Source organism: Panulirus ornatus, chromosome 1 (assembly GCF_036320965.1).
Source record: "Panulirus ornatus isolate Po-2019 chromosome 1, ASM3632096v1, whole genome shotgun sequence".
NCBI classification, from domain to species: domain Eukaryota; kingdom Metazoa; phylum Arthropoda; class Malacostraca; order Decapoda; family Palinuridae; genus Panulirus; species Panulirus ornatus.
This window is the reverse complement of record NC_092224.1, coordinates 75,000,697-75,014,292: the sequence shown is the minus strand read 5'-3', so window position 1 is coordinate 75,014,292 and position 13,596 is coordinate 75,000,697. Positions and strand designations below refer to the sequence as shown.

The window sequence follows — 13,596 nt, the reverse complement described above, 5'->3', positions numbered from 1 at the left end:
GAATTTCACCAAGACCATAATTGTTCAAGTTTATAGACAATGCCACTAACAAAATCATTGTTGTGTGTACTATGGTGTCACCACAGAGGTTTATACGAAGATGCAACATGCAGATATATATTTCTCACTTTCATTGTCAACTAACTACACGTAAAATCATCCCACAACATTTCTTATGAATAATCTGTATCATGTAAAATGATTTCATAAGAAGAATCTTCATAAATACAAAATCATTTACAGACAAAACTAAATGAAAACGAAAATGTTCCAAAATGATGTTTTATTTTCATTCAAGTTTATAAAATCTGAACATATACATTCACATTCAAATAGTTTTTGTAAAACTATAAATCAATGTAAACAACTTCTTAGCATATGCAATGTGACCTTTATTTTACATATATTACCAGAACCTTCTTTGCTTGTCTTATGGGTGTTGTAATCTAAATTTCAATCGCTAAAAGTTATGTTATTTAAGGAAATGAATTGCTGAAAAATCTACTATTACTTCACATTCACAGAACCTTCTTTTCCCACCTTCATGCTCCTTCCTCACACCATCTCCCCTACACTTCATCCCCCTGCCTACAACCTACTCCTTTGAACTACTTTACACTTACTTCCTCTCAACACAGTCTTGCCCTTAACACAACTAAAACCCCATACTTCCTCCATTTTATAGTTCCTGTACCACAACCACTCCATATCTCAAACATTTCCCCTTCCACACTGTTTCTCTCTCCATTACTCTTCTTTCTCCATAAAAACTTGCCTGCTATTACTTATACATCTCTTTTATTAAAACATTACCTACCCCTACATACCTCTTTACCTTGTAAATCATCTCCCCATCATGTTTTCCTCTCCAAACCATCTCATGTTATCTCCTAAACCATCTAATCTCAGTTCTATCTCTCTGTGGACACTATTTCCTCCCCCATAAGAAACCTCATCCTCTATACCTACTCTAACTATACACCATCTAGCTCTCCAAACCATCCATCTTTTTAAATAGCTCCTCTTCCATACCATCTTCCCTTCAAATCACATGCCATTCTACATCACCTCCCTTTTCAAATCAATTCCTAAACATCATTCAGGACTCTCTAAAATCCATGCTACAATTAAGGAACATGACATTTGAGACCAAGAGATGGAATTGTGATGCCTTTAATGCACATTCAGAACTTAATACTTAATTCACAATATGTACAAAGACTTTTATGAAAACATCTCCCCTTGGAAGGCACTCAGATAATTAAAGTCATACTTTTAAAGATAATAGTTTTAATGAAAGACAAAAGTATTCCAACCATGGAACCTGTTGATTATCCAGTAACCAAGTACAGAGGATAGGTTTTGACCCTCTATATATCGTAACTGATGACAAGAACATTAAATGTTCCCCATAAGAAGTATAGAGTGGTGCTCTTCCTTAGGGTCATCAATTTGTGTGAACACTGTAAGACACTGAGAATCACTTTAAAATAAATCCAAATTCTAGGTCTTGTTTTCATCCATCATCTCATCATTTTTAATAATCAATACAAACACAATTATGAAAATTGTGTCTATGCCCTTTGGACCTCATGATAAGTTAAATGCACTGACTAAAAAGCAGACTGAACAGGTAACAAGCATGGCATAACAGTAATGAATGCCTTTCCCTTCATATAGCACATATGTAAAGCACCATCATGTCACTCACATGCATAAACTGATGTTTCACCAATACAATGACACATCTTTGCTTGTTAAAATGACCAAGCTCAGATTTGTGAGATATAAGAGGCTTTCCAAGCTAAATGTTTTGTTTCATGACGTAATCATTGCAGAATATTTCAGCCAGAAATATTGTGTCAAATTCATTTGTTTTCGCTAAAAAGGAATTGATATTGATGATAATGAATATAATAAATCAAAGTAAAAGACAGGAAATGTATTTTCTTCATGTCATCAGCTTTATTCCTATGTACAAAAGGGGGATCAAATACCCTTGTCCAGTTTCTGTGGGATTACTATAGCAAAAATTTGGTCCCACACAATCTTTCAGGACAGCAAAATGAGAAACATGTCCAGTTCCCCAAAGTATATCTGAAATCCTTCGAACCCAAAATGATTTCCAAAGCCCTATTAACATCATCCACTGTTTGAATCAAAAAATAGTGCAAAAGACACACTATACCCACCACTCACAGTAGCTGGCAGGTTAGCTAAATGGCACAATTTCTAACATGGGGAACACTCAATGTATGTTCTAAGGGTTTTCCATCAATATACACTAAATATAGCATGAAAGGAAAAAAAGACAAATCTTTCGTTACATCCAAATGGAATATACAGACAATAGTCCACATTCTAAACCTATCAGATCAGGATGAAACCTGAGGCTAGGCAAAGTTGGCAAGCATTTTTCCTTACATTGCATGCAAGTCAGGGATCTATGTCTTGCCCAATTTTTCAAAATAAATACCTCTTTGCTTGAGAAGATGCCGCTCAACAGCCATGTGAGATGGCAACAATGCTTGTTTTTTGGTTTAATGAAACAAGATGGTGGCATAAACACTGACATACTGAAAACAATGCGAGACATTATCTCAATATTTGTAGAAGTAAACTCCTAATGATGAATTGTGCATACTTTCTCACTAACTGAATGGTTTGAAACTTGTACTGCAACACCTTATCACCTGTTCCAAAATTACAATACTGTACAATTATGTACAAAAATAAAATGAATCTCTTAGTATCTAACTTAGCTTCAGCTTAAAGCTAATTGAATAACCCAAAAAGTTTTTGCTCAAAGCTAATATGCAGTCCAAAGGAAAGGTAATATATCAAAACAAATTGTGACTTTCTTTTCAAGATGAAACAAATATATCTTATGGATCACAGAAATGCTACCTATTATGGCAAATCTGTTGAACCTAGTTATATTTTTTTTTTCTAATCACAAAACAACAAAATTATCATAAAATATGCCAGGGATGCACAATTTCAAATGAGACACCATCAATTCATGGTAGAAAACAAAGTGACGAGATAATAATATCTAAATCAGCATATCATATGAAAAATATTACTTAATGATAAACATTATGCAGATTTTTCTCATGGCTTTAATGAAGTTTTATGCCATATAATAATGCTTACCATTAATGAAATTATGCATTACTTTATGACTGACAGAGAATTTATGCATGAAAATTATTCACCACATTACAAGCTATGAAATGTTAGCCACAAAAACAGCCAGTAGTGTTCAGTGCCCCAGTTTTCACAAGTGACTAATCTACTATGTACCACTGCACCTTGCTACAAAATACAGAAAGTCGTTCTATTTCAAAAAATCCTGGACCAATAACACCTCTTCTACTGACTATGAACACATCATCTGTTTATAAAAACAAATACAGTATTTGGTTAAAAGGACAAAATTACCGAGTTGTAATGGTGCAGTACTTTACTACAGCTTCTCTACTGTTATTCTTTGCTCTAATCAAATTGGCCCTGAATAAATGTATGCATTATAGAAAATATTTCTAGAAAACATTTCTGTTCTAGTTCATAAAATTTACTACTGATGACTACTGATCATAATGCAAATAATAAAATCACAATTTCATCCTTACTCATACAGACACACTGTGTAAAGTAATACAAAATCCTTCAACCCTTAGAGATGTCATGTTCAACAGACAATGATGAGGTAATATGTCAACATCTTCCATCAGAACATGATGTGCTATTTCATACCAATATGTGGTTGTTACAAATAAAAAAAAAAATGGTACTGTTGACAGAAGACTTATCTTTATATATATCAAGAGGTATGTAGTATTGTTCTAGATGTGCAAATTTTCTCTTATAAAACATTATATGGATGTATTAGTAGTAGAGAACAGTAAATGGATACATCACTATTTGTACAGAAGAATGTTTGTGTTTTAGCTCTGCATGAAATGACAAGCAACTGTATGTACTGGTGCTTGTACCAAAATTTACATGGATGAGTTTAATTACAGAGAAAAAATCTAGACATTACTGCATAAGCTCACAAACCCCTTGGACATTTCACAACATTAAATGAATATCCTCTAGAGGCATCACTTCACAAAATGAACACATAGGTACACCTCTGCATGAAATAAACATTTAGACACACTACTACTGTAAGTGTCATTTCAAGGCATTATCTCTCTACAGGCTGGAGTATGTGGCAACAACTTGTGTTGCAGAGGTGTCAACATATCCCCAGTATCATGCAGCATAACTCAACACAGGGTCATCACCGATTTTGTTATTGACGTAGAGAGGGCTTTTGCAGGCACGGACCACTACTAGGCCCAACCTAGCCACCAGGCAGAAAACGGCTACACCCAGCAGAACAACGATGAAGTAACCTGTTTCCAAGGTTGATCCAGCATATTGTTTTATGTACATTCCAACCATGGCCAGCACCACAACTGGAATACAGAAGGTAGTGCTGTTATTACTTAGTTTTGTCATTGTTTAATTGCACATTCTCATCCAAGACAAGGATGACAATACGACAGACAAGCAAATAAGCTCTTGCTCCTCAATTACATTATGGAAAAGTTTTGGATGTCCAACAAATTAAAAAAAAATTCTTTTCAAATTTTCTCTTGCTCCCTTTCTTTATCTTGCTTATCTCATTTATACTTTTCAAATGCTGACAGGCTGATGTGACACCTAAATCACCTCCATGGTACATTCCTATGCTCTTTAAACCAAAGCTCTCTGTAGCAGGTCCAAGGGAAAGAAACTAGCCGGGTAACTTGAGTACTATTTTCAGAAGACAGTATACATAACTCTACTACACGTAACCTTGTCCCCAACTGCCCGCTAGATCCACCCGACAGCCAACATATGTAATCTCCTGTACCACATCACTTATACAGGTCCATACACACATCTCTCACTCCACCTCAAGATTATTAGCAATCATTTGTGAAATCATAATACCCCACGGAAAGGTCTGTGGAGCCTGGATGTGGATGGGGAGCTCTGGTGTTGGTGCATTACACATGACAACTATAGACAGTGTAAATGAATGTGGCTTTTTTTATCTGTTTTCCTGGTGCTACCTCACTGATGCAGGGAGTGGTGATGCCGTTTCCTGTGGGGTGGATGGTGCTGGGAATGGATGAACCAGGGGGTAGTAAGGCTGTTTCCTGTGGGGCAGGGTAGCACCAGGAATGGATGAAGGCAAGTAAGTATGAATACATACATGTGTATATATGTATATGCCTGTGTATGTGTATGTTATGTATATGTATGCATACGTGTTTGTATGGGCGTTTATGTATTTATATGTGTATATGAGTGGATGGTCCATTCTTTGTCCGTTTCCTGGTGTGACCTCGCTGTTACGGGGAACGGCTATCAAGTATAATAAATAAAATATAAAGTAAATATATAAATACGCATATACCCTAGCCTGAGCCAGCTACCCATTTTATCGAACAACCCCTAGGGGTGGATGAACAGCTGGGTTGACAGTGGACTGACTGCTGCTACCAGGATTCGAACCTATGCATTCACCCCTGGGTGGCCCGTGAATGCATCATGGTCAGGAACATTAACTACTACACAATGGGGGTCCCGTTTTCGGTTACCTTCCCTTGAACTTTATCATACAACTTCTTAAACTTTTGTATAATGTTAGCATGTACAGTTTCATTACTTACTGTATTTTCTTCCATCTACCTCTTCTCTGATACTACAAAAATACTTCTTCACCTCTGTTCTGTTATGTTTCTTGCTTATCTTCTTACTATGCTCCCTGGATGTTCTCCATCGACACTCAAACTGGTTTAGAAATTTGAGTTTTGATCACCTCTTCCCTTATTCTTTTTTCTTACATGGTGGGCAAATAGCAGAGCTGTGACTTTTAATACCTACTTTTTTTCATTTTAACTATCCTTGTTTACTTTCTTTTGCTTTGTTAATGTTCCATTGCTCCTCATTGTGACTATCAGTTGTGGTAATCACTGCACTGAATTCCTTGTCGATATAATTCTTTTTAGCCTAATTAAATACCTCTAAACAAAACAACTCCATACTAATATTAATCATCATTGGAAATCCCCTTACATCTTCTACCTTACTACCTGTGAAGTGTCTTGGATTCCTCTGTCCTGAATATTATAAGTGCATGTATGCATGCATACAAATGCATACATAAAGGATTTATGTTAAATGCTACTGACAGTTTATATAAACCTTCACCGCAGCAAATATTACTCATGAAGTTAGCTCACCAGCATATGGTGTGATTGTGTAGCGAACAAAGCGATCGAGGACAGTGTTCTCTAGAATGAACCATAAAACCATGATGCCAGAGATTGAGCCAAGGACCACATACTCCACTATCTGCATCTCCAAACCAGCATCTTTCCTGAATAATGAAGAAAGGGGAGACAATTAGCAAGAAGTAAAGAACTTGAAGAATTTTTCTAAAGAGCCTTTTTATATATTGTAAGTATACTTCTTAACAAAACCACTAAGTATATCAAATTCAATTCAAATTCACTTTCACATACGTTATTCAGAAAAGCATCATACACATTTCCAGTAGATTCCAGTTAATTAAAATATAAAAAATATATTTCAAACATTTAGAGATTACATAGCTACAAACAGTATGGAGAGAAACATATAAAAATAACAGTAAGTTTGATCAGTGTAGCTCAGTAACAACAAAAGAATTATAGGATAAAAAACTTGAGAGAGGAAATAACACAGCTAGTAGAATCATTAGGCCAAAATGTCCTCAAAAAAAAAGAACAAGGATATACAATGAAAACTGTTTAGGTGGGAATAAAAACAGTGCTCTTTTAGTCAAGGAAATGCTTATCAACATATATGAGGGGTAGAAATCATTATTCATTACACAAATGTAACATAAGTAAATAAATCTTATCAAGGTTAGGTTGCTTTATACTTTCCAATCATTATACAACAATAATTCCATAAACAGGATAACTTTCTAAAGCAGGATAGTATTCACCTTTACAATTCTTCTGGTTTTATGGAAGTAGATGATATTATTGAATAATTCATCAAGATGCAATTTATAATTCCTTAGTATTAATATGTTAAGTTCATGCATTACTGTAGAGGTCCAAAGTTTCATACCAATCCTATAGACTGAAAATTCATCAGTACAATAAACCCTGACCAAATGTTAAAATAGTCATAAGTACTCATGATAACATCACTCACGATGGAGTGAAACAGATTTTGAGTGCTTAGGGCCTGAACATACAGGAAGGTGAAAGGTGTGTAGAAGACACAGTGAACTGGAGCGATGTGATATACAGGGGTTGATGTGCCGTCAATGGATGGAACCAGATCATATGAAGCAGCAGGGGGGAGATGCTGCAGAAAGGTCTGTGGCTCCTGGTTAGGGACAGGGAGCAGTGGTTTCAATGCATTACACATGACCACTACAGAATGGATGCAAGTGATTGAGGCCTTTTCATTGTCTTTTCCTGGAGCTACCCTACTAACACAGGAAAAGGCAAACAAGTATGAAAGCAGCTCCCAGATGGTACCACAAATAGTGAATGAATGTTATAATGACAGTAAATGACCTAAATAGCTGGAAGGCAGCCACCAAGCAGGGAGGTATATTACCCGTACAACCCACCTGAGTATCGGGAGGGTTAGTGACAGCTGCGTAGTGAGCCAATACAGTGGTTGTCAAGTTGCACTTCTCTGACCCAGTCACATAGACTACTGGCATTTTGTTCACAGTTATACAATCTGTCCTTGTCATACATAACACTTGACAACTCTTAACTCACACAACTAATTCTTTGTAACTCTAAAGTCAAAGAAGTGGCACTGTGGTTCACTACTTAAGGAGACTCTATTGCCTTGGCCATCCCCTTGAGGGAGTTCCAATTGCAAACATGCATCAGAGATATAGGCAAGCAGAAAGATAAATAGTTAGATAGAATACCTCATGAAGTACTTCATATGAGTAACTTTTTCTGATAGTTCCTACTTTACCTATGCATAATGATATTGGGATAAGAGAGTAACTTAAGGGGTTAAACTTTTGTATGATAGCTTTGTAACACAAACACACACACATGAAAATCTTAGGAACTTTTTTATTCCAATAAGATGAAGAAATAAACTGTGGAAGGCTTGGGATAAACATTTCTAAGAAATGGGAGGGATTAGTATTATAGCGACCAAGATGGTACGGACAAAACATTCCTCAATTATGTCCATCTCAGGTGAAAAGTAATTAGTGTATGATATAAAGATGAAGAAATTAATCAAAGCTTCTCAGGTGTTTGTAGACCTGACTTAAAGACAAAAAGTTAAAGAAAAAGGGAAAGATTAATGATGGAAGATAATTTTACAGACCTGCTGTCCAAGAAAAGATGGTACTGTAACAGTTAATCCTCATATGGGACATGAAAGCCAGATGCATTCCATGGGTGGCATGGACACATGCAGACAGCTGATAAGAGTAAAGATCAAAATAATATTTGCAGAAAAGGGAGAGGGTAGGCACGTCATGGAGTACAGAGGGATGGATGGCAAGAGCTGATGCTTGAGGAGTTCATGAGATGGAAGGCTTTTAATTCCATTCTAGCTACCAGAGAGCTAAGCAGGATTCCAAACTTGGGTAAAGAACACCCTTGTAGCTATGAAGTAGTTGCTTGTAAGAGAAACAATTACAACACCCCTAGCTATTGGGAAGCAGGCTTTGTGATGCTGACAATATACAGTTTTCTGGACACTTTTGTTTTTACAGGATTGAACTATGATGTTTTGAAATTACACAGAGTGGAACAAGTGGTATTTACAAAAGAGATATAAGTAATATCCATTTATTTAGCACTTTTGAATTCATCCAGGTCACTATTTCCTCATTCTGAGATGCTACTCAATTCCTAAATAAGAGAGAAAATGAATGTGCATCAGAGTATGGGATAAATGAGCAGATCGATGTGTGTAAAATGGAGACCTCAGAATAAGAGTGAACAGGTTTGCAAGGTGAAGAAAGATCAAACAGAGAGAGAGAGAGAGAGAGAGAGAGAGAGAGAGAGAGAGAGAGAGAGAGAGAATTGGGTGCAGAGCTGAAAAGAGCAGCTTTATCGGTTAGCTGCATTCTGTCCACAAACATACAATCTCTACTTGTCATACAAAACACTTGACAAAACTTAACTCACACAGCTCATTCTTTGTAACTCTAGATTTTTCTGCAGTGAGCACTATGTACTAGCCCTGCTTTTGGCAAAATGGTAGGAGCAATAGGTAATAGTAGTAGGTAGGAAGGAGAATTAGGTAGTAGTCAGTAGGCACATTTGATAGGAGCCTCCGCAAACATTGCACTAGAGGTGCCCTTTGCCAGTGGCCTGTTTTGAGTGATGTACTAAAGGTTAAGAAGCCACACTGGAGTTCACTAGTTATGGAGACTCTACTGCCATGACCACCCCCTTGAGGAAACTATGGTTGGGAATAGGCATCAGAGATAGAGAGATACATAGAGTTACCTGAAGATTGATCTGGTTGGAAAAATGGAAAGGATAAATCAAAAGTTATTTTTAGTTATTCATTTGTAATTCCCTTTAGACCAATTTCTATGAAAGTGTCTTGGTGTTGCCCAGGATCTTTCTTGAGGCTACAGCAGCCCAAGGCTACAGCAGCCATTTTCCAGTCACAAGAAAATGTAGACTCCTAAGGTGTAATAAGCTCTTTGATGAGACTTTATTTTCAATGATACAGTCTTGCCAAAGTGGCTTTTCACTTGTTGTGTAATGTCAAACAGGGAGAGTTTGGTAACACCTTCAAAAGCTATTGTAGAAGTTTTTCGGTTAAGGACCAGGAAGATTTATCAGTAGAAGAAAAGCTAAAATCAGCACAGTTTCTTTTCATGAAGGTGTTCTTGGCTTCATGCAGTGATTCTGGAGGTGTATCCAAGAGAGGTTAAGAGGGACAATTGCCCTCTCTCCTTCAGCTGTGCAATATATAGTAAAATTACCCAATAATAATGATAAGAAGTATGTTTTAACAATTATTCTAACCCTTTCAATTCCCCAGAAGAGAAAGTAAATGAATATGAAAGTATATACTTAATTGTTTCAGTGATTTACTGTAGTAACTAATGAAACAAATGTTAGTTTCACTACCTTCCCATGAAAATAACATAAATTCATTATGATAAAATCTTTGCCTGCAAAAGTATATCAATTTGTTACATTGAACAAAACCTTCTAGATTATTGTTATAAGCTGTTTTGTTGTCAAACATGATAACATTTTCACTGAAAACTTACTTCTTACTTCTGTACAGCAGCTATATTCAATCTTATGAGAATCTGACTAATATTAGTAATTAATTTAAACATCTAAATAAGCACTATGTTTTCCAAGAGACAATGTGTTGTTTCATACAACTTGTTTTGAGTATTTCTTCAATGTCTTAATGGGTTCATAATTTGTCCCCCATTCTCTGACCAAATCCTAGATAAGCAAATGAGTGATTCTGAGCAGAAATGACAAGGGAAGGGAAATTTCATGACTTTATATGCTTTTTCCCTTATGCTAGAGGTATCAGAACAGAAGCAATCAAATTCTGATTAAAGGGAAAAAAATATAGAAGGGATGCAAGACTCCATTCTAGCCAAGATGATCTCTGCTATGTGGATTGCATAGCTTAAGGTGTCTTGACCAGCAAACCAGTACTCATTCTATGGAAAGTCAAATAAAAAGTCAAGCAAGGATGACATATGAGCTCCATCAAAAGTGCTAAGGAGGATGGATGCTTAATTGGAAGCACTATCTATCTATCTCTCTATGTATATCTGATGCCTGTTCGCTCCGGAAACTCCCTCAAGGGGATGACCATGGCATAAGTCTCCATTACTAGTGAACTCCGGTGCCATTTCTCAGCCTTAGGTGTCTCACCCTTAACAGGCCACTTGCAGAGTGCATCTCTAGCAAAGTGTTTCCAGAAGCTCCTACCTAAAGTTTCTACTGATTACTTCCACCTAAGGCTTCAACCTCATGTTCCTGCCTAATGTTCCAACCAACTAGATCTACCTAATGCTCCTGCAACTTCTACCTAATTCTCTTGCCTATCGTTCTTACCTTCTATCTGTTCCTTCTACGATTTTGCCAAAAGACAGGGCTAGTGCATAATGTTCAGTGCAAGAAAATCAAAAATTACAAAGAATGAGTTTGTGACTTGTGTTGTTAGGTGTTAGGTGTTACTAGAAGAGTGTGTATATTTATGAACAGAATACCAGCAGTCCATGTGTGGGTGAGGCAGAAAGAAATGACATCTACCTGGGTCAGAGGAGTGCAACTTGACAACCACTGAAGTGCTAGCTCACCATGCAGCTGCTGCTAGCCCTTCTGATACCCAACAAGTATTAACGGTTATATACTTCCCTAGTTGGTGGTTGCCTACCAACTACTTTCTTTCTTTCATACTATTCGCCATTTCCCGCATTAGTGAGGTAGCGTTAAGAACAGAGGACTCGGCCTTAGAGGGAATATCCTCACCTGGCCCCCTTCTCTGTTCCTTCTTTTGGAAAACAAAAAAAACGAGAGGGGAGGATTTCCAGCCACCCTCTCTCAACCATACTCTTTTTATTTCCACACATATCTCTTACCCATACATTACTTAATCAATCAAACCACCTCGCACCACATATTGTCCTCACACATTTCATTTCCAACACATCCACCCTCCTCTGTACAACCCTATCAATAGCCCATGCCTCACAACCATTTAACATTGTTAGAACTACTATTCCTTCAAACATGCCCATTTTTGCTCTTCAAAATAATGTTCTCACCTTCCACACATTCTTCATCACTCCCAGAACCTTCGCCCCCTCCCCCATTCTGTGACTCACATTTGCTTCCATGGTTCCATCTGCTGTTAAGTCCACTCCCATGATATCCAAAACACTTCACTTCTTCCAATTTTTCTCCATTCAAACTTACACCCCAATTAACTTGTCCCTCAACCCTACTGAATCTAATAACCTTGCTCTTATTCACATTTACTCTCAACTTTCTCCTTTCACGTGCTTTTCCAAACTCAGTTACTAACCTCTGCAGTTTCTCACACGAATCAGCCACTAAAGCTGTATCATCAGCAAACAAAAACTGACTCACTTCCCAGGCCCTCTCATCCACAACAGACTGCATACTTGCCCCTCTCCAAAATTCTTGCATTTACCTCCCTAACCACCCCATATATAAACAAATTAAACAACCATGGGGACATCACACACCCTTGCCACAGACCAACATTCACTGGGAACCAATCACTCTCCTCTCTTCCTACTTGTACACATGCCTTACATCCTTGGTAAAAACTTTTCACTGCTTCTAGCAACTTATCTCCCACACCATATACTCTTAAAACCTTCCCCAAAGCATCTCGATCAACCCTACCATATGCCTTCTCCAGATCTATAAATGCTACATACAAATCCAACTGTTTTTCTAAGTATTTCTCACATGAATTCTTCAAAGCAAACACCTGATCCACACATCCTCTACCACTTCAGAACCACACTGCTCTTCCCCAATCTGATGCTCTGTACATGCCTTCACCCTCTAAGTCAATACCATCCCATATAATTTCCCAGGAATACTCAACAAACTTATACCTCTGTAGTTTGAACACTCACTTTTATCCTCTTTGCCTTTGTACAATGGCACTATGCATGCATTCTGCCAATCTTCAGGCACTTCACCATGGTCCCTACATCCAATGAATATCCATACCAACCAATCGACAACACAGTCACCCCCTTTCTTAATAAATTCCACTGCAGTACCATCTAAACCCGCCAACTTGCCGGATTTCATTTTCTGCAAAGCTTTCACTACCTCTTCTCTCTGTAAGACATCATTCTCCCTGACCCTCTCACTTCATACACCCCTATATCTGCCACTCTATCATCAAATACATTCAACAAACTATTAAAATACTCAATCACTATCTGTTATCACTTTCCCACTTGCTCCCTTCATCGATGTTCCCATTTGTTCTCTTGTCTTACGCATGTTTACCTCCTTCCGAAAACATCTTTTTATTCTCCCTAAAATTTAATGATACTATCTCACCCCAACTCTCACTCACCCTCTTTTTCACCTCTTGCACCTTTCTCTTAACCTCTTGCTGCTTTCTTTTATACATCTCCCAGACACTTGCACTACTTCCCTGGAAATACTTTCCAAATGCCTCTCTTTTCTCTTTCACTAACAATCTTACTTCTTCATCCCACCACTCACTACCATTTCTAATCTGCCCACATCCAACCTTTCTAATACCACATGCATCTTTTGCACATGCCATCACTGCTTCCCTAAATACATCCCATTCCTCACCCACTCCCCTTATGTCATTTGCTCTCACCTTTTGCCATTCTACACTCAACATCCCCACTCCCCTTATGTCATTTGCTCTCACCTTTTGCCATTCTACACTCAATCTCTCCTGATACTTCCTCATACAAGTCTCCTTTCCAAGCTCACTTACTCTCACCACTCTCACCTCCCCAACATTCTTCTTTTCTGAAAG

General features: G+C 37.5%; 1 protein-coding gene across 7 annotated transcripts in view; it reads right to left on the bottom strand.

Annotated features, from left to right (window-relative positions):
- Positions 1–268: 268 nt before the first annotated feature.
- Positions 269–13,596, bottom strand: part of LOC139749641 (uncharacterized) — a 163,617-nt gene continuing 150,289 nt past the window's right edge. For all 7 annotated transcript variants that reach the window (XM_071663842.1, XM_071663834.1, XM_071663847.1 and 4 more), the window contains 2 exons: positions 6,288–6,424; positions 269–4,469 (listed from right to left, as the gene is read on the bottom strand). In XM_071663842.1, the coding sequence (XP_071519943.1) occupies positions 4,264–4,469; positions 6,288–6,424 (343 nt within the window). In that variant the 3' untranslated portion in view covers positions 269–4,263. The remainder of the gene's footprint in view (positions 4,470–6,287; positions 6,425–13,596) is intronic.